This window comes from Drosophila rhopaloa, unplaced genomic scaffold (genome assembly GCF_018152115.1).
Source record: "Drosophila rhopaloa isolate 14029-0021.01 unplaced genomic scaffold, ASM1815211v1 contig_3, whole genome shotgun sequence".
Taxonomy (NCBI): Eukaryota; Metazoa; Arthropoda; class Insecta; order Diptera; family Drosophilidae; genus Drosophila; species Drosophila rhopaloa.
Window position 1 is genome coordinate 1,876,657 of NW_025335123.1, and position 24,005 is coordinate 1,900,661.

The 24,005-nt window shown below is 39.4% G+C and overlaps 6 protein-coding genes across 7 annotated transcripts; 2 read left to right on the plus strand and 4 right to left on the minus strand.

The window, feature by feature from the left end:
• Positions 1–152: 152 nt before the first annotated feature.
• On the minus strand, positions 153–1,695 carry LOC108039662 (lambda-crystallin homolog). The gene is made up of 3 exons (XM_017116735.2): positions 1,544–1,695; positions 1,107–1,485; positions 153–753 (listed from the first exon to the last, which is right to left on the minus strand). Exons 1-3 carry the CDS (start codon positions 1,582–1,584, stop codon positions 223–225), a joined length of 951 nt encoding a protein of 316 aa, XP_016972224.1. The 5' UTR covers positions 1,585–1,695; the 3' UTR covers positions 153–222.
• Positions 1,696–5,537: 3,842 nt separating this feature from the next.
• Positions 5,538–8,621, minus strand: LOC108039666 (IWS1-like protein). The gene is made up of 6 exons (XM_017116741.2): positions 8,411–8,621; positions 7,239–8,345; positions 7,025–7,181; positions 6,600–6,963; positions 5,815–6,222; positions 5,538–5,743 (listed from the first exon to the last, which is right to left on the minus strand). Exons 1-6 carry the CDS (start codon positions 8,427–8,429, stop codon positions 5,621–5,623), a joined length of 2,178 nt encoding a protein of 725 aa, XP_016972230.1. The 5' UTR covers positions 8,430–8,621; the 3' UTR covers positions 5,538–5,620.
• Positions 8,622–9,694: 1,073 nt separating this feature from the next.
• On the plus strand, positions 9,695–14,560 carry LOC108039660 (WASH complex subunit 4). 2 transcript variants are annotated; one of them, XM_017116731.2, is made up of 9 exons: positions 9,695–9,782; positions 9,848–10,356; positions 10,422–10,646; positions 10,703–11,803; positions 11,855–12,107; positions 12,991–13,145; positions 13,209–13,635; positions 13,838–14,043; positions 14,101–14,560. In XM_017116731.2, the coding sequence occupies exons 1-9, from the start codon at positions 9,758–9,760 to the stop codon at positions 14,539–14,541; spliced, it is 3,342 nt and encodes a 1,113-aa protein (XP_016972220.2). In that variant the 5' UTR covers positions 9,695–9,757; the 3' UTR covers positions 14,542–14,560. The 2 variants fall into 2 exon arrangements, with proteins under 2 accessions (XP_016972220.2, XP_016972221.2); XM_017116732.2 differs by having other exon boundaries at positions 13,838–14,047; positions 14,101–14,258.
• Positions 14,561–14,577: 17 nt separating this feature from the next.
• Positions 14,578–17,251, minus strand: LOC108039659 (peptidyl-prolyl cis-trans isomerase). Its single transcript, XM_017116730.2, has 2 exons — positions 16,971–17,251; positions 14,578–15,524 (listed from the first exon to the last, which is right to left on the minus strand). Exons 1-2 carry the CDS (start codon positions 17,226–17,228, stop codon positions 15,099–15,101), a joined length of 684 nt encoding a protein of 227 aa, XP_016972219.1. The 5' UTR covers positions 17,229–17,251; the 3' UTR covers positions 14,578–15,098.
• Positions 17,252–19,702: 2,451 nt separating this feature from the next.
• Positions 19,703–21,210, minus strand: LOC108039665 (27 kDa glycoprotein). The gene has a single exon (XM_017116740.2). It carries the CDS (start codon positions 20,968–20,970, stop codon positions 20,059–20,061), a length of 912 nt encoding a protein of 303 aa, XP_016972229.1. The 5' UTR covers positions 20,971–21,210; the 3' UTR covers positions 19,703–20,058.
• A 397-nt stretch (positions 21,211–21,607) lies between these two features.
• Positions 21,608–23,557, plus strand: LOC108039664 (XK-related protein 6). The gene is made up of 5 exons (XM_017116738.2): positions 21,608–22,044; positions 22,100–22,255; positions 22,427–22,557; positions 22,882–23,034; positions 23,093–23,557. Exons 1-5 carry the CDS (start codon positions 21,818–21,820, stop codon positions 23,479–23,481), a joined length of 1,056 nt encoding a protein of 351 aa, XP_016972227.2. The 5' UTR covers positions 21,608–21,817; the 3' UTR covers positions 23,482–23,557.
• The last annotated feature ends 448 nt before the right edge of the window (positions 23,558–24,005 follow it).

The window sequence follows — 24,005 nt, forward strand, 5'->3', positions numbered from 1 at the left end:
AAAGATAAATGAGCTTCTGGTTGAAAATAATACCTCCAATGAGCCACAAAGAATAGGGCCTTGTAAAGCCCAACCTCTGCTAAACCTTTTAATTAAACTCCATAACGTAATGGTTTTGAATGCCCACTGAAGAAAAATTCAATAAAAAGAGATTATCAGTTCAACAATATCCGTATATTTAACATATGTGGCATATTAAAAAAAAAAGGCGAATATAATGAGCTACTTGTTGAGCTTGCTCTTGAGAATGCTTAACTGGGTGAGGCAGTTGTCGCGGTAGTTGCGGCGGGCGGCCAGCTGATCCAGCGGCACCATCTCGCCCAGCTGCTTGGCCACCTCGACGGCGACGGGACCCTCCATTTTCGGGGTTGGTCCCATCGTCTCGCTGACCGCGTAGATGGTCTTCGAGTACCGCTCGAAGTAGTTGGCCATGCCCTCGGCGTTCAGATGGGCCGTCTCCAGCGGGCCCAGGAAGGCGTAGCGGGGTCCCAGTCCGTTGCTCATCACGCTATCGATGTCCTTAACGTTCAGGATGCCGGCCTCGACAAGGCGCCACGTCTCGTTGAGGATGGCATATTGGATGCGGTTGAGGGCAAATCCCTCGATCTCGCGCGACAACGTAACTGGTTTCTGTCCGATCTCCTCCATGATGGCACGGGTCTTCTTCACCCATTCCGGTTTGGTCCAGGGAGCTGGCACGATCTCGACCAACGGCACGTAGTACGGTGGGTTGACGGGATGCGAGACCAAAACCTGTTCACGAAATCAAGCGCAGTTTGAGTCATTCGTTCTCACCAAAAAAAATAAATTCGATTCACAGAGACTAGTACATGGCAATTGGAATCGGGGACGAGGACGGTTGAGCGTTAAGTCACGATCGAAATAGCAACAATGTTTGAATCCATTAGTGTGCACGGACTGCTTGTATATTACTTCTGCTTTACAAATACTGATATTTTAAGATCAAATTCAGAGACGGATTCTATCTCAACAATGCCCATTATTATGAAAAAGAACTTATCTAAACTTAACCGCGACATCACGTTAATGACACCAAGAAGCCGATAAATGGTGGTTTCCGAACCAATCATAAGACTTGTACTCACGTTGGCCTTGTTTTTCAGGTCCGCGCTGAAGAGGGAGGGCAGAAAAGTGCTGGTGGAGCTGGACAGGATTGTGTTGGGTCCGACGACCGCATCCAACTGCTTGTACAGGGCTTTCTTCAGGTCGAGGCGCTCGGGGATGCACTCCTGGACGAAGACGGCGCCCTTGACCAGCTCCTTGAGGTCGTTGGTGCCCGAGATGCAGGCGAACTGCTGGGCGGCGTTCAGCTTGCCACGCAGCAAGCCCTTGGCCTCGAGGTCCTCCAGCTCCTTCTGGGTGGCGGTCAGGGCGGTGGACACCTGCTCGGGCAGGATGTCGAACAGCGCCACCTGATAGCCCACCGAGGCGAACAGCATGGCCCAGGAGCGGCCGATGAGCCCGCTGAAATGGAAATGGAGCTCAGCGGGATGGGATCCGGAATCGATTTTCCTCCTCTTACCTGCCCACGATGCCCACTTTCTCGTTCTTCAGCTGCGACATCTTTGTTTATTTACTTCTGTGCTCGGTTGAGTATCTGTTGGAGTTCCTGAGGAGTGGAGTTGGAGCTGTCGACTGCCACTTGGCACGGCGTACATGCGTTTGAACAATTGGACGGCCGCGCAACCGGTTTAATATTGGGCGATAACGGCAGAGGTGAACCCTACCCAAGTGTTTGTGGGGTGTTTGTGGGGTGTTGCGGCTGTTGATGGGTGTTGGTGGAGATTTCCGAGGAGATAGTGGGCCTGCACACACGGCCGTGCGATAACAATGCCATCCCGCTGGACAATTGGACGATGCCGAACCAAATGCTACAGCTGCCACGCCCACGCCGGTATGTGTGTACACATTGAGAAGTTCAGATGTATGTACCTGTACCCCGGTTACATATTTACCATCTCTTGACACTTTACTTTTTACCTTACCTAAGTTATTAAATAAATGCGTTCCAATTACCCTACTGATTGCCACTGATTCATTTAAATTCTAAAGAAAAGTAAGAATGTAAGAACATTATGTTTTCAAATACTTATTTTGTATAAATGTAACCATTAAAATTATGTTTATACACTGATAAAATATAAAATCATATTGGGCAGCTGTGGCATTTCATTTAACAATTACTATTTTAAATTTAATAATAAAATCTATTTATCTGTTTGATATATTCTCACATTTCTGTGATTGAAATCGATGAGCTGAAGTTGTTAAATTCTTAAATAAAGGTTTTTTATTTAATTTTCGTGATACGGGAAAAGTTGTGTACATATTTGGTACTCATACCCAAGTGGAAAAAACCATTGTCTTCCTCAAAAAGTGTTTACTTTTTGACGATAATCCAAATCCGTCGTGGAAAGTTCTTGGCAAGCAACCAATTTCCTACTGGGTGGCAGTCGACCAAACTCTGCCAAGATGCCCTTAATTTGACTTTTATTAATAATGCTTTTTATACTGTTAGCTACTATACGAGTATTTATGTGTTTGTTGTGCACTTATGTATTTGACTTGCACAAAAATAGACAAAAAAATAATAAATTGTTAACTAAGCTTTTTAAGCTCACTACGTATTACTATACGCAATTAAACAATATTTGTAAATGTACAAATATATATACATATAAGCATTAATGCATTCATACCAATGTAATAAAAGCGTTGAAAACTAGTAATAAAAACAGATTTTTTAAATACTCTATCTTTTTTATTCCTCATAAAATTTCCGAAAAAAGTTATTTACCATTATTATGAAAGAATTATAGGACTGTCTTGTTAAAACTGAAAAGTGGTAAATCATATTTTTAATGTTGCCAAGCTTACTTTAAATCTCTAGAAATTTATTTGACTAAACGCTCTAGAAGGTTAAACATAACAATAATATTTATCGTTTACCGTCATACACATTCTTCTGTGAATTATTTTAAATGAGCTACGCTAAGTAAAGTAGTTGTTTATTTCAACAGAAAAAGTTTATTGATTGTTAATAAAATTTTTCTAATAAAATGTTTTTTGATATTATCAAAACTTTAATTTTTTAATTGCATCTCAATACAATTATTTGGCTCCTTAAAAAGAGCAGCATTAAGAAACTTTCTGAAACTATTAATGTACCAAGTAAATAATTTAATGACATTGAAAACCTACCAAATTTGTACATCTATTAGCTTTATATCAAGTGAGTACCGTGTAGTATCTAAAAACTCCTATAAAAATTAATTCGCTTGTTTGTTTTAATTAGGAAATCAATTTAAAGTCAAGGCAGCTTAAATAAATTTTAATTTTATAAACATTGATGTCGCGGTCACCATAAGTTTCTAGTTTAAAAGGATGATACATCTAAAGGCACCAAGTAATCTTAAAAAGCTTTATTTTTTGGATTTATTTTTTCATTATACTATACTTGTATTAAACATATTTCCCTCTTTTTTATAAAAAATTGACAAATTTTCCAAGTGTACCTAGGATTGCTTTGAGTTAGAGATGTTGGAGCTATTGTCAATCCAATTAGTTTGATAACCTAAAATGGTTTATATAGTAGATTCATAGACAAATTATCTTTAAAGTCTGTGTTCTTTTTTAATGGGTCTAATGGATTTTTTGAATGAACATGCCCCAGGTGGTCGAAAAGATGGAAGCATTGGATTACACGACATGAGCAACCATTCCATGACCAAGAAGAGCCGAAGTGGGAAATACCTCTGAGAAGAAGCCTTCCCTTCTTCTACCAAGCCCAAAAAAGAAGGACTCTAATGCAAAGCGTGAAAAACTGCGAATCTTTATCTTTAGCCTCAATAGTTTATCGTGAAGGTTAGCCTAGTTTGATTGGAGCTATACGAAATAAAAAAATACCGTCGTCTTAAACAAGCATCTTGATTCTGGGCCATCTAGTGAATACATCCGTTTATTCATTTTTTATTTCCTCCAAGAATCCACCATTTTTAAATCCAAATTTGATTATAAAATCTGTATATGTTTCAGACACTTAATAATCATTTGGATTGGTTGTAAGCCTGTATTAAGTTGGTATAAAATAATTACTTTACGTATCTTAAAATATAATAGATGTATTTTACAATGATTTCATTTCTTTTACAGTTTGCTTGGGGACACAAAATTTGTTTTTAAAAGTTTTTACAGACATTTGCAAAGCAATCGTTAATTATGTCTAAAAATGCATTCAATTTTTTTTAATGCACTTTTGATGATTAATAACTTACTTTCCCATACGGTTTGTACATCAAATGGGTGATGCTTGGTTTAATTTGATTTTTAAAAAGTTTTGCTTTATCGCACTTATAAACTATGCACAACCAATTTTTTTTTAAATGTACCAAGACACTCTGAAAACTAAACAGTAGGTACATAAAAAGTCTTTATACCCAAAACATAAACCAAAGGCTTTGCGCTATAATGTCTAGCGCACAGTCATCGTGGCGGTGCCACTTCAGACCCACAGACTGGGCCACGGACGAGATGAGCAGGCTAGTTTTGTCATGGAGGAGCTCCCATGAAGAGCTCCCGGAGCTGCAAGGTTCAAGATAACGCAGCCAATTGCTTGAAAAGGTAGATCTGCAACTGACAAAGCCAGATATTAAGACTTTAATCAATAACAACTATTAAATGTATCCTTTAATCCTTTATACTTGTATCCATCTCGGGCGGGGATGACTGGATCGCATATTAAGGAACAGTAGTCGCACGTTTCTCAGAACTTAACTCTATCAATGCCGATCAAAATTTCAACCAAGGAATGTGCAAATAATCGAAGATACACAGGTGTTGAAGCGCGGTCAGAACCATCCAGAACTGATGGATCTGTGATGTCGGGTGGCGCTCCAGCGATGTAATCTCCTCCGTGACAACGCCGTTGTGCAGTTGACGGACTTCTGCACGTCGATCATGGCATATTCCTTCTGCCCTCCTGGACATTATCGTTAACCATGCCGTTGTTTAGGCAAACTAATAATTATACCCTTTTATAAAATGTTCTCGTCGTAAATTACTCAATTTATAAAATGGCTTACGAATTTTTCTTTTAAAAATGTTTTGGAATACCGTACGCGATACGCGATGATTACCAAAAAAATCCATCCCAATGGACGTGAACTCGGAAGAGACTATATTACGAACATTGAAAAGGTTTTTTTATTAGATATTGTTTTTACAAAGTAACTTTTATAAAAATGTTCACGCAAATCTGTTTTTTGAGATGTTATTTGACAATGCCAAATTATTCGATTATAATTATTGAATCGTGTTGATGATGTCGGCATCGGGTGCTACTCGCGAAATGATGTTTTTAACTGGAGACTCAACTTGCGAGTAACTTAATAGCTTCTTAATAAGATTGCAGTTTTGAAATTCGAATAGACCATACCCTATATCTTCCCAGTGCCTCCATCTCTTTCTTTTTGACTTTGGTACCTTACTCAAACGATTTAATTTAAAAGGCTTTTGAGTGTTATTATATTCAAAAAATATATTTTTAAATTTTGTTCTATGGTTTCGATTTTATTTTATTTAAAGTTAGCTAGAATGCTGCTTACAGTGCCATCTTGCGGCCCTCTATAGATATTTCGACTGCCCTGCGACTTTCCTTCAACCGCTTTGAGTCCAGAAATCGTTTCATATGCTTTTCGTAGCGGTTCGGCTTTCGCTTTGTTGACTGAAATTACAAACATAATGATGATAACAATCAATAACAATGACAAAAGATATAACTGGTGAGCCACTCACCGTGGAGATTTCGCCCTCTACGGTTGATTTAGGGCGGATGACGTAGTCCTTGTTGGAGGGCATGGGAACACGAGCGCGGGCCACCCAACCGGGATCTCCAGGGCGAAGAAGCTTGTCTTCACTGGAGAAGGTCTGATTCAATGAGCGGGACTTGCTGGTGGAGGATGGTTGTGGATCCGGACTTTTGTGGCGATTGCGCGACATCTGCGCCAAATCACGTTCCTGACGCTCCTCTTTGCTCATCGCCGAGAAGTTACAGCTCAGGTTAAATATCGGGCGGGCCCACTCGGAAATTAGACGACCTGCTCGGTCGCGATTCGTCTTTGTCTCCTGGGGATGTTTGTACAAGTACATTACAGCCTTACCAATGCCCGACTGCTTCAGAAGTCCCTTTTCAATAGTTGGAAACTAAAGAAAAAATAACGTGATATTATTATTTATAGGTGGCAATTTTACTGAAAAAAATCTGGGACAGAAAGTGATCGTCATTTTGTTTGTTATTTAAAGAACTAAAATATCCGTTACAACGATTACTTTTGGTGCCTAAAACTAATTGCAAAAAAAACTTAATCTTCTGTAATATTAGGTTTAAAGGTTTGTTCAATACAATTGAATTATTTTGTTATTTGCTTCACTCTAATAATTTTTTTTTTAGTTAAGCCCAAATAAGAAATACGAAAAACTAAAAGAGACTCATACAAATTTACGATTTTTCTGTTCAAAATAATTTGCAATTGTGGGAACCCCGGTTTAATTGTGCGTAAAACTTTAGAAAAAACACTTACATCTGACAAAAGTCGAAGAATACTCTCGCGTATCTGAAGACATGGCAGGCTTTTGTTGGGCAGGGGAGCTAGCCAATCTGTAAGTACATTAAGTATGTTGTGCTCCAAGAAGGCGAGCTGCAAGTGCTTTTTAATGAGCTGTGACATCACTTGCTTCAGCATTGAAATTTTCTTCGTTGCCGGCTGTCCCATCATGTTCAGCTGTCGGTCGTCATCGGAGGCGTTCTTCATACTTATGATAAGCTGATCAATCAGATCATCGTTATCGTTGATCAGATCGATATCTCGCTTGCGACGTCGCACTCGCTTCTCTTCCTTCTTTCTCAAAAGCATTGCATCGAAGTCCGAAATAAAGTTACTGTTTCTGCAATAAAATGGCATGTAAGTTTGAGATATATATAACTCTAATTAGTGAAATATCTTACTCTGGTTCATTTGAAATTGGGGTGTTTTCATCGTCAGAACTCTCTGTTATTTTATCTTGTGATTTTTCTTTGCCCAGGCCATTATTCTGATCTTCTTCGTCTTCGTTATCCGTGTCTGTGATTTTAACGCGCTTCTTGATTACCTTTGGCGCTTCATCTACAGGGATAATACAAAATAATATCCGACTCTTAGAAGCTTTCGGAGGGTACTAACCTTCGGAATCACTTATGACTAATCGTTTACGTCTGGCACCATCCTTGGATGTGGCACTACCCGATCGAGATCGAGTTCCCTTTCGAGACCCAGCGCTTTTCGATCGACTGCGGGAGCGGGACCGCCGAGAACCGCTCCTAGATCGCCTGGAACCACTCCTAGACCGCCTGGATCCGCTCCTAGACCGCCTGGATCCGCTTCTAGAGCGCCTGGATCCGCTTCTGGAGCGTCTAGATCCGCTGCGGGATCGTCGCGACCCACTTCTAGATCGTCTTGATCCGCTTCTTGATCGTCTGGAACCTGATCCACTACGCGATCGCCTCGAACCACTACGCGACCGCCGAGAGCCACTATGTGAGCGTGCTGATCCACTACGGGAACGTCGCGAGCCACTACGGGAGCGACGCGAGCCACTGCGGGAGCGTCTGGAGCCACTTCGAGAACGCCTTGATCCAGATCCACTGCGCGATCTTCTAGACCCCGAGCCACTTCGAGACCGTTGAGAGCCGCTCCGGGACCTACTGGAGCGTCTAGAGCCGGATCTGCTTCGGGACCGCTTAGATCCGCTGCGGGAGCGTCTTGATCCACTACGGGAACGCCTGGATCCACTGCGGGAACGCCTGGATCCACTGCGCGAACGCCTAGAGCCACTGTGGGAATGCCTGGAGCCACTACGGGAACGCCTAGAGCCACTACGCGAACGCCTTGAGCCACTGGGCGAAGCCTGAGGTGCGTCAGAATGCCGGGATCCACTGCGAGAGCGGGCGGAGCCGCTGCGGGAGCGCCGGGAATCATTCAAAGATTGCTTAGACCGACTGCGCGATCGCCGGGAACTGGCTGCCGAGTGTGACCTCCGCGATCCACTTCGCGAGCGGGAACTTCTCCTAGAGCCACTGCGACTGCGACTTCTCGAGCGGGCGGCGACAGCATCATCATCCTCCTTTGGTGCGGGCGAAGGCGACTTGCTCTTGCCCTTGGGTGCCAATACTGAATCGGTCGCGTCAGGAATAGCATCTTGACTTTCCTTCACCACTACCTCCGAGACCGGGTCTAATGTCCCCTCGGGTGCTCCGAGTAAGCTCTCGGCGTCGTCGCTACATGCTTTTTCTACAAAATAAATTGTTGAAACGGTATACCGACGATTCCAATAGATAATCAATTTTGTAATCAACCTTTTTCACACGTTTCCATGCCGCGAACCTTATAATAACAAAAAAATAATCACGTTTACAACTAAATTTGTGAAACCAGTTGTGCAATGGCTTGGCGGAATTAGAGCAAATACATAAAAGTATTAGTTAAAAATAATTCCTGCAATGACTTATAGAATACGACGCGATTCCTCGGCATTTGACAGGCCGACGGAACGAAATGAATGTGAAACAGTAAAGTCTATGTGTACACATACACACCCGCCCGCACGCTGTTTGGGGCCGTTACACACGACAAGCGCATCAGAAATCGATTACAAACATTTCATAATAAGTGGGATCACCAATTATTAAGTCTTCAGTTTATCATATACTACATTTAAACAAAAACAGAACGTTGCGTGCACAGTAGGAAAACGTATATATATACATTTGACCGAAATAGAAAATAATTTAAGTTTAAGGTGTAATTATCGATACTGGATATTAATTTAGGAACATTATCCACCACATTAGACATCAATAGAAAAATAAATAACTGCTGTTCTGATCAAAGCTGTGAGAACATGGCAAATTTCAGTATCGTTGTTTTCAAACTTCGATGTATCGTTAAAATCATCAACAATATTTGAATTAGTTTAAATAACCGTCAAACTTCTTCAAATTCAAATAAAATAATTGTTTTGCTTATGTCCTTGATATACATTTATATAAATTACACAAACGATAACGTATTAGGAATTCCGAAGAGACATAAACAAACAAAATAAAGAGAAGTGTATTAATATACATTCAATTAATATATATCTCTTTTTTTGTTTGAAATTAAAATGGTATTAAAGAGTAGCATTTTTGTATATGATTATTTCAATGATATTAACGCTGCGAATTTAAAGCGAACCAATCAGTTGTTGCCACTCAAACTTAAAGTTCAAATACAAATTTTATTATAATCGAACAAAATATTTAGTTATTTAAAGAGGGCGCCAAAGATCAAAAAGATGGCGCTTCTAAAACGAATGAAATATCGATAAGTATCAGTATTTTTGTGCTGGATGAAATGTTCCTTTTAAATTCGGTCCTCCCACAGCAAAAAAAAATTAGTTTTCCCACCAGTAAAATGGATAAAAACGCAAAACAATGAAACTTCGGACTTGGCGTTTTGCCTCACAGCTCAAATAACTATTTTGCGGAATTTAGTCGCTGTTGCAGAAACGTGCCAGTGTGAATAGGCTTCAGGGTTACGACTTGTTGCTTAATTTGCTTCAAAAATATCGGTATCGAAGTAGGAGCCACCCACTCAAAACGTGCCATCCCTATATTACTCATGAGAAAATCAAAACAATAACATAATTTAAATTGGTAAACATGAAGGACGAGCAAAGCTCTATGTGTACGTATGGGACTTCAAATGAAAACAATTGGTGTTTAACTTGACCCGAACCTCTCCTGCAATAGCTATGTTTGCCGAGGATATCCTGAAGGATTACGGGTCGTTTATGTCAGAGCACGATGGGAAATTAAAATTGTTAAGGAATGAGGTGCCAAATTCTGATTTTGTAGAGCCCTCGTCATGTATATATATGGCTCCCGTAATAGAGGTAAACTTTGTAGGCAACGACTCCATCGTTTCGGATAAGAACTTTGAGGAATCGGAGCTTGTGGCGAATAAACCTCTGACGACCTTAGCGAATCTATGCAACCAGTGCAGAAACTTGTCCCGGAAAGCAAAGAGGTTTCAGTTGGCGTTTCAGTTTACCGATTTTCGGCTGGATGATTCGTCACAGTTCCAATCATTTGAGGGCGCCGTTTTAGAAGGAGCCTTGGTTTCGATGAGTAACTCCATGGATTTCTTCTGTCAGGTTTACTTTTTGCTCAAACGCATGATTGTGATACTCCAAAATCTGTGGAGGCAAATAGCCGCATCGGTCTGTGTACCAGTGGACGTTAATGAAGTCCATATATTCGTAAGTAAAATAGTTCGAAATTTAAAAGAGTTGAAAATTTGAATCGGTTCCGATTAAATCAATAGGCTGTCTTTGATGTTATGGCTGAATTATTGGAGCATGTTGTCGTTTTTAATGAACTAGCGAACCAATCAAAGATTTCCGCCATGTGGTCTCTCTACAAGAAGTGGCTAGTTACGTTGTCCAACAACAGTGGACTATCCTCTGACCGATTCACCAGCATGGAGCTCAATGGCCTCAGTGTGTCCCTAGTTGACATTGAGAATGTCATCACAAACGACTTCTTTCGGGTATGGAAAACTTCAAAACGAGAATATCATCCGACTTAATGTACTTTCTTGAATAGATTCTTCTAGATAGCCTGATGGAGTTAAAAAAGCAATTGAGCCTGAACGTTGTAAACTACATCACCCAGCATTCCAATGCCTACATTCGCAAACAGCTTCTTGATATTGATGTGAGTCAGAGCAACGAATATAGAAACTACGAAGATCCGAAGCACATAATTCGCTTGACTGCCTTCGTTGCGGTGGTGCATGAGTTTGGCATCCAAATGGAAGGAAAATTAGTCAGAAGTGTTGTCGACTTGGTGGCCAGGCATAAACAGGTGTCCATCAACCGAAGTGTGTTCTGGTCACCTTCGTCATTCCTTTCGCAACATGCCAAAACTCTGATGAAGTCACCAGCCCGAACCCAAGATACCCATGGTCCGAAAATCCATAGCACAGTCCTGGAGAAATTCAAGCTCAGCGACCAGAAGAGTTGCCGTCAGCTGGGCACACAGATCTCGCTGTGGTCGATTAGAATGCAGAGAGTGTTTGATGCTGGAGTCTTCGGGCATCTAAAGACCTTTTCTCACCTGATTCTCACTGGGCAGTCTTATGCCAACCAAGTCACTGTCTTGGCGGTCTCCCTGATCAACCGCCACGCGGCTCTCATGACGCCCATGACCAAATTCGACTGGTTCGTGATCTCTCGATTGCTACAGTACCTAAAGATTCTTCAGAATACCTTTGAGTCAAACCAAATCAATTTCGTGCGTTTTATCAGCTCGCTGATACAGTGGCAGAAACAGAAGGTCCTGCACTTACTGCACACCACAAAAAAGAAAATTGTCGATCTCAAATTGCTGCAGCGCAAGATGAATTTCTTGTCAACAATGAAGCTGGTTGAGAAGTCCATTATTGGCTTTCCGAGCAAAAACCGACTAACTTTTATAAATCTGGCTCTCGGCGAGTTCCTCGATAATCGTATTCTTCCTGCCGACAACCAGAAGCTGATCAGGTCGATTATACTTAGAGCTAATAATATCAGCAACCTTATGCGCGATATCAGGGGGCAACTGGACTTGTCCGACTCGTCGAGTCTGATATACAATTACTGGTTTATAAACACTTTGGTGCAGAAGGAGTACACCGAGATGCAGCGTAATCCGTTCTCCCTACAGGTAAAACCTACTTAAAACAATTAGACTTCTATTTCAACCTTCCATCTGCAGAGCATTGTGTCAGTAAGCCATAATCTGGACAAGAGCATGGCTATATTTAGGGGATCAAGGTGCCCCAAGCAGTCGGCCAACGATTTAATTATTAAGTTTTTATGCAACCACTTAGAGTTTTATCTGCGGGTTGAGGCCCTTTCGCACCTGTTCCAGAATCAAGACCAACCATTCCAGCAAAGTGCTTTAGACTATCGCCTCTGCATTAATGCGGGGTCTACTGAAAATGGTGGTGACTACAATATTATAAGAGGTAAGAGCTTACTTAGATTTGTTCGATCTAATACAACCTCGAGTGTATTTTATTTTATCTTGTTAATATATTTGAGTATACATCTTTCCAAAATTGTTTTTTTTTTAATTAATTTTCTCCTTATTATTGATGAACGGTTTATTGCAGGTTGATTGGATTAAAAATAAGCAACTATTTAAGATATTTCTTTGGCGTTACAGATATTGTTAGTTTATTAATGAAATTTCAATATAACAATACCTCTTTAAACAATACCTAAAGGTATATCAGAACTCACCCCAGAACAATCAGATAAAAAATAAAACTGCGTTTAAGAACAAGTTCCCAAGGTTATTTTTGATAAAAATTAAATATTTTATATTTTTGATTTTTATGCGTATTTGCTAAAAAACAATGAAGCTATGTCGATTTTTCAAAGTTTTAACTTTTGATTTTTGAAAAGAAGACTGTGACACAATATTGTCTAATTTCAATATAATTATGCCCTTAACAGATTGCGCTACTTTGCGCCGCAAGCAAATTATCTGTGTTGATAAATATTTATCAAATAATTATATTCCGCACATAAACATTACTCTACCGAATCGAATTTCACGATTTGTGGGCGTTATAGCTAGAACCTGCCTGTTAAATCGACTTGGCTTGTAATCATTGTAGGGTTGGGAACGCTATCATCTACCATTTACATACTTTTCAACGAATTCTTTATAAAAAATATTCTACATCGTTACCTCGAAAATGAGGTAAAGACTTACATATTTGCAAAATTATACACCGTCTTTTTATACACCTGGTTCGAAATTGCAAAACATCTTGTTTTAAAGAGCCACATTTCTTTCGATGGCTTTCGGGCAATGAAATTGACATCTGACGTTTCTTTTAGATCACCTAGAGAATTATTTCACTGCAACGTTCTACAACCTTACGACAATCGCCCCGCACGACTGGAAGTCGTACGAAAAGATGCGTCATTTGGCCAACAAGGTGTTGAAGCTGCGGCCAATGGATGATCACCTGCCCAAACAGATAATTGACCAAGTAATCAGCCAAACTCCCCAATTGTACCATTTACTCATTAATCCATTCTTATTTAATCGGCAGGGTATAGACGTGCTCCAGATCATGCGCAACATCCACACGTTTGCCTCCTCCTATGCCTACAATATGAACCTACAGTTGTTTGTGGAGACGCACAGCAAGAGCAAGCACCTGGACATCATCGGCACACGGCACGTGGCCAACTCGGTGCAAACGCACGGTACCGGCATTATCAACACCACTGTCAACTTTATTTACCAGTTCCTGCGTCAGAAATTCTACACCTTTTCCACTTTTCTGCACGACGAGCAGATAAAATCGCGACTACTCAAAGAGCTGCGATTTCACTCAGAGCACAAGCACAGCAAAGAATACCAATCGTATCCTTATGAACGCGCTGATAGCTTTCTTAAAAAGATCAGAAAACTCGGTTGTTCTGGCAACGGCGAGACCTATATGGACCTATTCAGAAAAGTTATTACCCAAGTCGGTACGTAAAATAAAATATAGAATCTCCCCAATCCGATACTCGATTCAAAATTGACCAGTTGTCAGCTTGTCTATCTGTCTGCATAAAATCCCGGTTTTAAAGCTCTTAAATCATACATTATAAAAATATAAATTAAATTTGATTTTATTTTTTATTATTATATTATGATTTTATCGACAAATAATTATGCTTTCAAAATTAGGCAATGCCGTGGGCTATGTGCGCCTCCTGCAGGCAGGAAGCAAGAATGCGAACTTTAGGAGTCGTTCATATAAGACCAGGCTCGACAGCAACTTCAGTTCCGGAGGCTCCAAAGTGCATGAGGTCACAGAGGGCTCCATTAAGGAGTACGAAAAGAGCTTAGGCCACATGAAGGAATGCTATTCTGACAGCACAAATTACTTTAGGGTGAGTGAGTGATATGACCTGGTCGAAAATACAACTTCTCATTAATATTTGTTTTAGCTCCTCTTACAAGGTTTCCAGCCTTTCTTATGCAACCCCCATAACCACCACCTAAAAACCTTCTACCTCATCACACCTGCGCTCATAATGAACTACATTGACTACAGGGTCAAGCAGAAACTGAAGATCCACAAGAAGGACCAGTCCAAGATCTCGCTGTTCGAGGATGGCTTCGCCATCGGCCTGGTCTACATTCTAAACTTGCTGAACCAGCAGTTGGAGTTCTATGAGCTGGGCTGGAGTCAAACCACCACCCAGCACCTGAACGAAGAGCGCTCCAAGGTCCGCGACATCCTGACACGCCAGCAGACTGCGACGGAGCAGCTGGACGAGAAGCTCTTACAGACCGTGGCGATAACCGAACGACATGTGAATGCCTATGAACATGAATACAATCTGCTTTACGCCACCTTAAGTAGCTCCGAAATATTTTTCCAATAAATTTGTTTATCAAGCCAAATAATGACAACACACTGATTGGTAGTTGGGTGCTGTTTATTGACTTTTATTAAGACGAAAATACAATTCCGGTTCCGTTACATATCGTAGAACGTTGGTATATATAGCGTTAGTTTTGTCTGCCAATATTAAACATCAAACATTTTGCTAAACACCTCATTAATGCGCATGTGTCTCGTCGTCTGTTTTCAATAGAAATGTGAAAGTTACAGGTTTCAACCATTTACATACATAGCCTGATCTAAGAACTTCACTATTCGATTGAAAGCAACATTGAAAATTTAGACAATGTTCTCACGCATGTAATTTTAAAACTCACTGGACTGACATAACGAGGCTATATTTGAATTGAATTTTGGCCCCCATATACAATTTACTGGCCAAAACACCAATGGGAATATTTAAACATGTCTATTGAAAATATGTTGTATTGTATTTCGTAATATTACAGTAATTGGTAAAAAAAATGTTTGGAGAAAATGCAAATGGTTTTCGTCTTAACAGATTTTTCTTCTTGTAATCTTGCTTTGTTTGCATTCTTAAAGAGAACCACTGTTAGCAACCATGATCTTCTTGGAGGTCTTGCCGGACTGCGATCCGTAAGATTCGATCTTCTTGACCACATCCAGGCCCTCGATGACCTCGCCGAAGACGACGTGCTTGTTGTCCAACCAAGCGGTCTTCACAGTGCAAACGAAGAACTGGGATCCGTTCGTGTTGGCGCCAGCGTTGGCCATCGACAGGATTCCGGAGCCAGTGTGCTTCAGCTGGAAGTTCTCGTCGGGGAACTTGTTGCCGTAGATGGACTTGCCGCCAGTGCCGTTGTGGTTGGTGAAGTCGCCGCCCTGGCACATGAAGTTGGGGATGACGCGGTGGAAAATGGAGCCCTTGTAGCCGAATCCCTTTTCGCCGGTGCACAAGGCGCGGAAGTTCTCGGCGGTCTTAGGCACGACGTCGGAGCGCAGCTGGAAAGGACAATCGAATGCACAGAAATCTTGATTAGTATAACAGGAAATGACAAATCGTTGGTCTCTTTAAATTTTAAATATTCAACTGTTTGAACCTGTGGAATATAACTTTCCACTTTTATGGTGGTAGACTAAAACTGACAAAACATATTTAAGTTTACAGTTTAAAACCTATTTTAAGCTTACCATGAAAACTAGAATACTTTGGGTCAGATATTTCGGAACTTGGCTGTTTACACCCTTAAATCCCCTTTTTTTTTTTAGAAACTTTCGTGCTCTCCTTAAAGTATGTTAAATCTTAAGAAAACCCCCAAAACCCTTACCACTTATATGAAAAATAAATTTATATATATATACATATATGTACCTAAACAATATATATACATTTCTAGATTTAAGTCTATATATCGATAAGTATAAAATAAAATTGTATCAGTATGTTAAAACAATGATTTAACAAATTTAAACATGTTTTTAAAAATTTTAAACATTACCTATAAGGTAAACTTACAAAAAAAAGTTTTAAGTAATTTAAATTTTTGGAGGTATGTTTTGACATAATAAATTAACTAAAAAATATTCTTTTGCGAACCCTTGTAACCCGTTTAGTTAGATAATATAAGTAATTGGATTTTATTGTCCACTCTATTTAAGAGTATCCTATTGGAAAGTTTTAGACATGTGGGTTTCTTTACGATTCGGGCAATGACTTGGCTCGGCTACTAAAAATAAAATTTAATGCAATACAAACATTAATTTAATAGACAAATGAAAATTACATCATCAACGAAATTAATACTGAGTTCATTTTTCAAACGGGTTTACAGAACTCGCGCATTCACACCCCAATATCTCTGTGTGTACACTGTACATACATGAGTGACCGCTTAGAGGTTATGGTATCTGTATTGATCTGCGTGAGTATGGGCTGCACGCATACACCAGGAAAATGTATGTGCTGAATACCCATATACATATAAATACCGGTAAAAATTGCACCACACCCGCAAACGTTTGCCGACACGTCAATTAAATTTAAAAAAAATTCCACTCCACAAAGATTAATTTTTAAGCGGTTGTCCAAGCGATTAAAGTTCTAAGTATACCGGAGAGTGCATCGTCATGCAATTACTCAGCCATGAGAGTACAAATATGGAAAATAAGGCAATTCTAGGCTCTTTTGTACACATGTATATGTGAGGCTATTTAAAAGGCCAATTTTTGCAGTATATTTATCCCTGTCAAGCACAGATTAAAAAAAGAATGTATGTATGTACACAGCACTTGCGGCATAAGCATTTTCATGAATTACAGCGTTAAGTGGCCGAAAAATAAGCAATTTAAAAATCACGTGTTCTTGACTATCTCCACTTTCTGCACAAATTTTCCAATAATCTTCACAAAAAAAAAACGTACTTTTGCATTTAAAATTAATTAACTTACCTCCATTATAATCCTACCGAGGGGCTCGCCATCGGCGGTCATATCGAAAAATACCTTAGGTAAAGTACTCATCTTCGACGCTTTCGAATAATCGCGAACAATCTGAAATCCAAATTGCAACTGACCCCTATTCGCACTGCACGCTGACGAAGCTAGGGTTATAGATTTTTTAGTTAAAATGGCGGACTCTGCGATGTGAAATGCCGCTGCCGAGTTATACCGAAAGTGGCGAATCAGAGTTGCACCGAAAGAGACCATCGTGTATGACCGCGTGTATGATACTACATACACGATGGATGGGGTTTCGATTCCACCCATCGCGAGCTGTTACATCACTTTGGGGCAGCTACAAACGCACTTTTCGGTCCGTTCCTTCCCCAACGGAACTGTGGCACAATTTATTACTGCCCGCAACTTGCGATCATTTATTAGAAATAAGCTACGTGTTTTTTGTGCTTTACAATAAAAAAAGGCACATGAATTCACAAAAACAATTAATTTTATATAACAGAACAAGGACAATATCTGCGGTCACCATTAGCAGTGATCAAGACTTTTAATTTACTGTATTGTTTTCCTACAAATAATATTTTGAATCATCTACTTTTTCTTTGTATTTAAATGAATGTAGCCAAGTAAATTTTTTAATTAAGTAGCCTTTTATAAAACTATAATAATACCCCATTTATAGCCGAGTTAACCATACGAATTTTCGATCATTTGCTAAGTTAACGCAACCATGAAGGTCTGCGTGATGTTAGCAAACTCAAGTTTGGGCGTTTGGATGTAGGACAAAGGCTGTTCTTTCTGTTGCAAATGAAAACTAACAAAATCAGGGTAAACAACAGTAAGGCTATCAAATATAAAATATTATAATTTTTAATTGCAAGGGCTATAATTTAAAACCTTTATTAAGCCGAAAAAAATGTATAGTTAGGAAAAGTTCAAAAAGCTTTTACATTTGTAAAGTTTAAAAAAATGTAATTTTATCATATTTTTTGATGTTTGTAGTGATAGTGGCTGTCGATAGTTAAGCGATAGGTCAAACATCGAGAAGAAATCAAAAAAGATCAAGGTGGCTCTGAATTTCAAAAAAACTAAACTTTAACTTTTTTTCCAGCTTTAGTTCTCTATGCAGATTAAACATACTATCAATCAGCTTGGTGTGTTAAAAAACAGTTAAAATTCAAACAAATTATTTGCAGAAAAGAGCTTTTAAAGGTCAAATCAGCTCTAAGTTCTTGCAGGCGACGAAAAGTATTGACCAGCTGTTTGGCTCTCGCTCTCTCTTATAGTACTATGATCTAGGCTTAAGCATCGTCTAGCAAGCTCATGTGGCCAGCTGATTCGATTTGGCAAGCTGTATTTTTAAGGAAGAACACCAAACCCAAATTCCACATAGCACTCCCAGTGGAACAGTTGGAAATTTTTTAGCTGATTATTTTAACTCTTTCAAACTATTTATTTGTTTAAATAGGATAATGGCTCAAAGCTTATAATAGCTTTTTAAATATAATCTTAAAACTATTCTGTATTCAAAGACTAACTGAGACTTTTTTGGCAAAACCTTATGGATAGTGGATGTTGAATGGTGTTCTGTGACATATGTAACTTTAAATATACAAATTGCAATCGATCTTTGACCTTCCATAAAATAAATGATCTTAATCTCTCTTTATCTAACAACACTTGTATTTTGAATTACAATTAATTCTTTATTGAAATTAAGTGTACTAGGCCACTCTTGACTATAATTTATAGTGTTGTAAAATGTTTGAATCGTCGTTGGGAAAAACGTCTGAAAAACAAATTAAAAAAAATCGCTAAATATTTTATACAAGGGTTGATGATAACATAACCTCGGTTTGGGACAACAAAAATGTATGGAAATAAATATATATGTAATTTTTGCTGTGATTTTGAAAATTAAAATGCGTATGTATATATTTCCTGTGGTTAAGTTAAGTCGACAAATCAAAGACGCAGTAAAGAAGACCCACTATTTCAAGCTAAACTCAAAATGGCAGGCAAAATATGGCTTTCGAGGAACAACAATTGCTTACCTTTCGAATCAAAACTAGAAAAGAACAGCTTTTCATAACTCGAGATATAGAGTTAGCTTAATGTGGACACGATTATTTCTATTTCTATATATTATTGACACGTTTACCATGGCACAAGATAAAAATGGTGCATATTATTTTTTTCAACATAATGAAGAAAATGTCACCTAACGTTTTCGCGTTTTAGGCCGTATTAAGATATGGCTTAGAATGATTTTTTTAAACTTTAATTATCGCTCCGTGTATCTTTTCACGGAGCGGTAAATATTCAGGCAAGCTATAAAACTTAAACTTTTCTTCAGACAAACAGCTGTTTAATTCTTGTTGGTGTTAACTTAGAATGGTCAATAATACATATTTGTTCAGAAAGAACACACATATCAGAGAGATAAGAGCCTGTCTATGTTTAGGCAATAAAATTGTAACTACACCAAATTGTTGCGTCTGGCCTGCAGATGTCCTGCAAATAGGTACCTAGAACGCTTGGAGTGGTCACCACATGTTTAAAGATAAGTGCGATCGAAGGTTTCCCGGGTCTAGAGATAAGGATTTTCAATTCTCATGTTAGCTACCTAAGCTAGGATTTTAAGAAATAAAATCAGTTTGAAATATCAACTCAACAGTGATAGACGCTTGTTTCATTTACAGCCTCCCTGACAGTCAATAATATTATTAACAAGAATATTTTTATTTTCAAATCTATCACTTTATTTTTACAACAATGATACGTATATTCATTTATAAAACTATTAATACATAGTGTAGAGTATTTCTTCTAGCCAGACCCTTTACCCTACTCACCAGGAAATAGTGAGATTACCATCAGTTGCCCTCAAAAAAAAATCAAATGGTACTTTCACACGCGCATCAAGATAAAGCTGTTGAATCATGGACACCGGTTCCACAGATACATAATTAGCAAAAGCCTTACTTTTTGATTAATCGCTTTGGGTTGGAAAGCTAAAGTATTAAAGAAAGTTTAGATATAGGGCTTGCTCTTCGAGAACAAATTATGCATCTTAAAGCTAAGGAGATTTTTGAAAAACAAATCGCAAAATAAGCAAATAAAAACAGAAATAATAAAAAACGTTTAGAGGCATTTGTTGGGACCCTCGGCTTCCGCTAGCTTCAGCGACCAGTGGAGATTTTTGGTTGTCGCGGCACATTGTTTGGTTCCTGATAAAGTTGAACATGGACTCGACGAGATTGGCCGGAGTAATGTCCGCGCACTGCTCCAGTCGGCTGACCACGCAGGATTGGAGGGTCAGCATTTCGTCGCACTGCTTTTGGCCTACGGTTAGCTTGGGGATCGACTTGATCCGATTGTCTTCCAGATCCGAGAAGTTCAGATACTCCGAAAACGTGCTGTTCACGCACTGTTGAATATTGTCCTTCTGCGACTCAATGCACTCGGGACCCCTCTCGGAGATGAAGAGGGCTATCTGGTCGCCGTCTTTGTGACACACGAAGTTAAGCAGGCTCTGGATGATTCGCTTAATCATATCCTGGCCCTCCCGTTCCTCCTCGACCATGCAGGGCACGACCTTCGACGAGAACTCATTGACGCATTCCACGGCAAGGGACCGCCTGATGCAGTATTTATTGAACACCACATCGAGCTCGCCTTTTGGGCTGGCCTCCTCGATTTCCTGCTTTATTACCGTATAGTTGACTATGCCGTTTAGGCATTCACCGAGGACCATAAATCCGGATTCAATCTCATCATACGCCAATCCACCCGCCTCTTTGCCGGCCACCTCGATGCATTTGTTACGGATTAATTCCTTGGCATCGTTAAGGCTAAAGTTCGACTTGCTAAGCTGATCTGGAAGTTGGGTCTGGATTTGGTCTAATTCCAGCTGGGCGCGTATGCCAATATTACAGAAGAGAATTAGCGATACTGCGCCGATTGCATGTGCCAAAAATGTCCTGCTCATCTTGAGTTTTTCCTGTTTATTTTTTTCCCTTGTCTTCGTAAAGGTCAACTCCCGACGAATGAGTTTTGCACTAAAACGATATCTCTCGTTTAAGCAACCATAACAAAATCATTTGGTTTGGGAAATCGTGATTACAAAAAATTCATTAAAGCGATTGGAAAAATTAATTTAATTATGACTACAGTTATATTCCATCCCTCCCGTCGGCTAGAGGTGTAGAAACAGCGATGACAATATCGATAGCACAGACACTGTTTAGATGCGACATCGATAAGATAGATATTATCTTGTTAAGTACTCTACACAGAGCCTCGAGTTAGCTATCGATTATTTAACGCAATTACCTCGTCCATATTGAGATAACTCAATAACTGCGGAGGGTAAGGAACTGTTGTTGTTGGTCAGTCAAATTTTACCCGCCATATCATTAAACAGTTGTGCTAGTGGTGATACCAACTAATAGGTCAATATATCTAGCAAAATCGACTGAAATTCTGCTTCATTTCACTTTTACCTATCACTAGTTTCCTATGGTAAACCTATTCATAAAAAAGGAGTATTAATACAATTAGGCGGGTGCAGCAAAAGAGGAGAATCTCTTTCTTAATCGTTTAGCGAATACCCTAAATATTTATAGATCGATATTTATCAACAGAAACGATTAAACTATCGTTGTTTTGTTTGCTTTCGATGATATTGAATAAAGGTGCTGGTTCAAACGAACAAGATAATGTAGATTTTACTACGTGAATCTACGTGTGAGCCTGGTTCAAGTTGACCAATTAAAAGATGTTGCGACGTGCGATTTAATAGTTTTGAGGGGGAGGGGGGCAGTTTTAATGACGATATGGCCCCCGAACAAAGGACGGAAGTGGGGGACCTCACTATGGAGTCGATCTCCATATTAAGCTTGGTGCTAACAGGTGTTTCCATTCTATGGAGGTTCGTTTCCATCTTTATCAACTGGGGCCTAGCCTACCATTTTTGGATGGAAGATTCGTACGGATACTGTGCGTGGACAGTGGGCTCGATATTGGTGCCCATGGCAGTCACATCGGCTATATACATACACACGTAAGAAATCGGCGGCAGCTCAATCGGCCTAAGAGGAAATATGGACTATTTTCAGTTTAAGGGCCGCTCCCTCGGGCCAAAAGCGCATCCTGGACAGAGGCGTCTACTCAAACGCCGCGATCTCGTATCTTTTCCGCGACGTCTACGCTCTGAATTACGCGCTAAAATACACCGATGCAAAAAAACGGAATGATAAACAGGAGGAGATGAGGTATGTGAATGCAATTCACCTGATCTTGTCAGCCTTGTATATCCAAACATCGGCTTTAGTTGTTACCCTTGATCAATGTATTTCGCTAGAAGATTGTAATCCAGTGAAGGAGAAATTTCTGATCCTATCAAATGAAAAAACAATCATTTTAATGAGATCTTTTATTTTTAGATATTATCAAATACTTATAACGGAAGAGTGCAATGTTGGCTTCGTCCGGCTTTTTGACTCATTCTTGGAATCCGCACCGCAGAAAATACTACAGCTCGTCATAGTGCTACGATCGATAAAGGAGTTTACATGTAACATGCACAAAATACTAAATAATTGGTTTCATGTATCAAATCAAAAAATCGGATTGACTCCGGAGTCAAACCAATAGTTTTATACATAACACTTAGTATCTTTACAACATTAAACATTTAAATTTGTATAAGGACAACCTTCACATTAACGACCGTAAAACTGTATAGAAATGGAAGGAAAATGTTGCAATACCAATAACCTTATTTTAGTTATGACAATCTTGCAGATTGCCAGAAATTTTTTTATGACGACAAGTTCCGATGTACCTAGGCATTTAAATGATAGCCAACTAAAACTATATTTCCTATTTATTTCTCCAGACTATCGCCTGATTGTCTTCGTCTTCTACTTCGGAAACATTGCGTGGTGCATCCAGGCGTACAATCACTCCAGTCGCTTGGCCCAACTTGACAAACATGATATTGCGGCAAAGGGGCGATTCGTCCAGTTTCTGTTCCTGCTCTGTCTTACCGGTTAGTAGTAGTGGATCCCAGCACGCCAAGTATTTAGTTATTTGATTTTATTTTGTAGTTTCGAGAACGCTTTGCATTGCATACGTGGCCAGTATTTTTCCTGTGGAAACACTGATCATCTGTGCGATGCACGCTTGCTTGTGTGGTTCTGTCGTGTTTTTGGTGGACTTTCCAATGATCACCGAATCGCGGATTTGTAACTACCTGTACTGCCTTTGCTTTGGCATAGTGTACTTATTTATTTTTACCCCCGTTAAGGATGCATCAACCAAGTGTAAATATGTATTTTACCTTACGTTCTGCCTATTGCAAAACATTTTCGCCTGCGTCCTGTTTATTCCCATATATCTTTCAACTGCCATAATTGCCTTATATATTATCGGCATCATGCTTATATTATTTTACTACTCAAATTGTCATCCTAGTACTATACCAACTTATTTCTAGTGTAGTATTACGCAATAGTAGTATCGCAAAACACTCTTTCGTGACAGAAAAAAATAAATAATTTATTGAATTTCAAGTCCTATGTAGTTTGTTTTTAATTGGGGAAGTACCTGAAGCACGATTTCGAAGTAATCTGATGACTATCATACACCTGTTTCATGGACAATGTATTTTGCCAGGAGCAAAGGGTATCAACATAAAATTTGTCCGATACTTTTTAAGCAGCTGATCGAGTTAAACCTGCTAATTTTCTTTGTTTTTACGATTTGTGCCTATATCTTACTGGTTTTTTCCTAATATATATTTTCCTAAACATATATTCGTTTTTTATTCAAGGTTGTGCCCTTTTTTCCAAACTACAGATTTGGCAACAATATTTAACGACAAATTCTTGGCAAAAATCAAAAATTAAATTCAAGACTGTATAATTGTTTTTAATTCGCTTTAATACGTTTTTTCAAGCAATGGATTTTCAAGCATTCGTAGAATCATAAACAAAAGCACAGGCTCAAAACACCGATTTC